General features: G+C 47.8%; 1 protein-coding gene across 2 annotated transcripts; it reads right to left on the reverse strand.

The window, feature by feature from the left end:
* ZFAND2A (zinc finger AN1-type containing 2A) lies at positions 1-2,388 on the reverse strand. Of its 2 annotated transcripts, XM_053992053.1 has the most exons (5): positions 2,261-2,388; positions 1,624-1,718; positions 777-908; positions 530-681; positions 1-124 (listed from the first exon to the last, which is right to left on the reverse strand). In XM_053992053.1, the coding sequence occupies exons 1-5, from the start codon at positions 2,313-2,315 to the stop codon at positions 94-96; spliced, it is 465 nt and encodes a 154-aa protein (XP_053848028.1). In that variant the 5' UTR covers positions 2,316-2,388; the 3' UTR covers positions 1-93. The 2 variants fall into 2 exon arrangements, with proteins under 2 accessions (XP_053848028.1, XP_053848029.1); XM_053992054.1 differs by lacking the exon at positions 1-124 and having other exon boundaries at positions 526-681; positions 2,261-2,387.
* Positions 2,389-2,720: the final 332 nt, after the last annotated feature.

The raw sequence follows: 2,720 nt of genomic DNA on the forward strand, positions 1-2,720 counted from the left end.
ACAAACACAAGCAGGCTCAGCATCTGTGCACTCTGTATTTTCACTCTTCCATCCAGTTTAATCATCTGCATCTGTCACACAAATCTCACAGTCCTACTGCACAGAACAGTCAAGGAATGTCTGCCTGTAAAAAGACAGATTTTTTTTTTTTATAAACATAAAGTTCAAACTTGGTTTGTCAGGGAATTGATTATTCTTGGTTACTTTAAGGTGCTGGACAGAGCTTTAGGATTCCAGTAAGTGGACCTGGACCCCAAAGGGTGCTTGAGTTGGCCTGTGCCTGTTCTCAATTAGGAGAGACTGACACAGGTAAGCTTGAAAAATCAGGAAAACATTTGAAAAGCTTTTTCCCTTGGCTCAGAAATTAAAGCTGACATTCCAGAAATTCAGCCTGAGATGCAAGAGGAAATCATGGCTATTTTATTGACCAGCAGTTTCCAGAATTCCCTGTCAGTCCAAGCTCCCCACCAAGCCTTGATACCAGCCCTGAGATCTCATCTTGAGCTGAAATATCCCCAGTCCAGCTCACCCTGCCTTGGAGATGGGCTGGCTGCCCCCTCTGCAGTCGTGATCCAGAGGATGCCGATGTTTTATGCAGAAGCTGCCACCACACTGTTCACAAACCACCTTCATCATCTCTTTTCTTTTGCAGCCTGGCTTGGTGCATTTGTTTGTGAAGATCTGAGTAAGAGAGGACACGAAGTTGGCCATGTTTGCTTTCTGTGAGCCATGACCACGGCACAGGAAGGCAGCTTAGACTTCAGCAGTTTTCTTACCTTCTGCTTTTGCTGTGCTGGATTGTATTTGCAGTCCTTATCTATGTGGGCTCCAACCACAATATCTGGGATTTCTCCCTTCTGCACTGGGATAGGAGTGTTACAGAGGGGACACACTGGGACCTGCACGTTCTGAGAACACAGAGCACAGGTCAGCATCACAGAAATAAAGAATTGTTTAGATTTAAATAGACCTTTAAGATAATCAAGTCCAACCCTCTTACCCATAGATAATAGAAATATATTCCTAAATGTTTCATGTTCCCATTTGCTAATGCTTTTAAAGATACACTTCACAACAGTAACTGCAAATCCCCATCCAAAAACCACACAGAAATGCTCTGCCAAACCCATTTGTAGCAACATATTTGGTAAGTTGACTTTAAATATCCTTTTGGCTTTTCTGGGATTACAGCCTTTGAATACTTCAAAGGCCAAGTACAGGCCAGAGATCAAAGTTTGGACCCACTTGTTCTATTTATTTCTTCTGTAGTTTCATGTTTGTTGTTCTTCAACTTACAGGACTTGGACCCCAGAAAATTTTAGACCACAACACATTATATGAAATATAAAGCACTCCTCTCTGGGAAAATGCATTGTAAGTGAAAAAAAACTAGAGTCCAGCAGTTCTGCCCTCTTAAATGTCATGTTTCTATATATTTGAAATCCAGATGTATCATTAACTTGCATCTTGAGGTTCTCCCATCCACTTTTATTGAAACCACAGGTGAACTTTCAGAGCAGCCCTTATAAATGACTTAGCCATTCATCTTAGCAATTCAGTGACTTAGCATAATTCAGTTGAATTCTGCAGGGTGAATGATGGCTCACGTCATACAGAACTCACTTTCTTGTAGGCAGAGCTGCACTTGTGGTCATCGTAACGGATGTGATCTTTACAGAAGACTTCCCCACATGCATCACATTTCAGAGGAAGGAAATCTGGGAGAAGAATAAAAAAAGAAAACATTTTTATGGAACAAAGCTAACAACTCTAAGAGTACTCACAGAAGTCTACAAATAAATTCTAAAGCAGTTTTTGTCGAGTCACAATCCAATTATCTCTATAGAGATTAGATCATTCTTCACAAATATTAAAACTGAAAGAGCAAGAGTGGTAAGTTTTCCTCTTTTTATCTGCAGCATAAGACAAACACAAGCCATAAGCACCTCAGGAACTCCTCGAATGCAGAAACCTTAGTGAGCGATTAGTCAAGAGCTAAGAGCTGAAGTACAAACGCAAAGCCCAGTTTCAGGAATTATTTTAATCTTGAAAAGCCATTCCTTGACAATTTGACACGCACAGGAACAACAGCTATCACTCTTTCCCTAGCCCTGCTGAGCGGGCAGCGCTGCTGTCTGCCACTACCGCAGCAGCCCCGGAGAGCCTCGGGGGACAGCACCGGCCCCAGCACACGCGGTACCGCCGCGACGAGTCCGCCCGGGCGGGCGCTGCTCGGGGCTCGGTGCGAGCCCGCACTTACCCAGCTGTTTGCAGGTGCGCTCGGAGCAGTGCTCGCCCAGCCACGGCAGCTCCATGGCACACGGAGCCCCGGCTCGCCGCGGGCACAGGGACAAAGCGCCGAGCCCCGGGCCGGGGCGGCCGCCGCGCCTTTAGCGGCTCGGGGCGCTGAGTCACGCTCCCGCCGCGCCACCGCCCCTTGACGTCACTGCCGCCGCAGCCAATGGCGTGCCCCACCGCCCCCGCCGCTCGCCGCGCGTGCGCGGGCGGGGCCAATGGGAGGCCGGGGGGCGGCTGAGTCACGGCCGGGGGCGGGGCCTAGGAGTGGGAGTGGGGAATGGGAAATGGGGATGGGGATGGGAAATGGGAATGGGAAATGGGAATGGGAAATGGGGATGGGGATGGGAAATGGGAATGGGAATGGAGAATGGGGGATGGGGATGGGAAATGGGGGTAGGAAATGGGAATGGGAAGTGGGGAAT

Source organism: Vidua macroura, chromosome 16 (assembly GCF_024509145.1).
Source record: "Vidua macroura isolate BioBank_ID:100142 chromosome 16, ASM2450914v1, whole genome shotgun sequence".
Classification (NCBI taxonomy): Eukaryota; Metazoa; Chordata; class Aves; order Passeriformes; family Viduidae; genus Vidua; species Vidua macroura.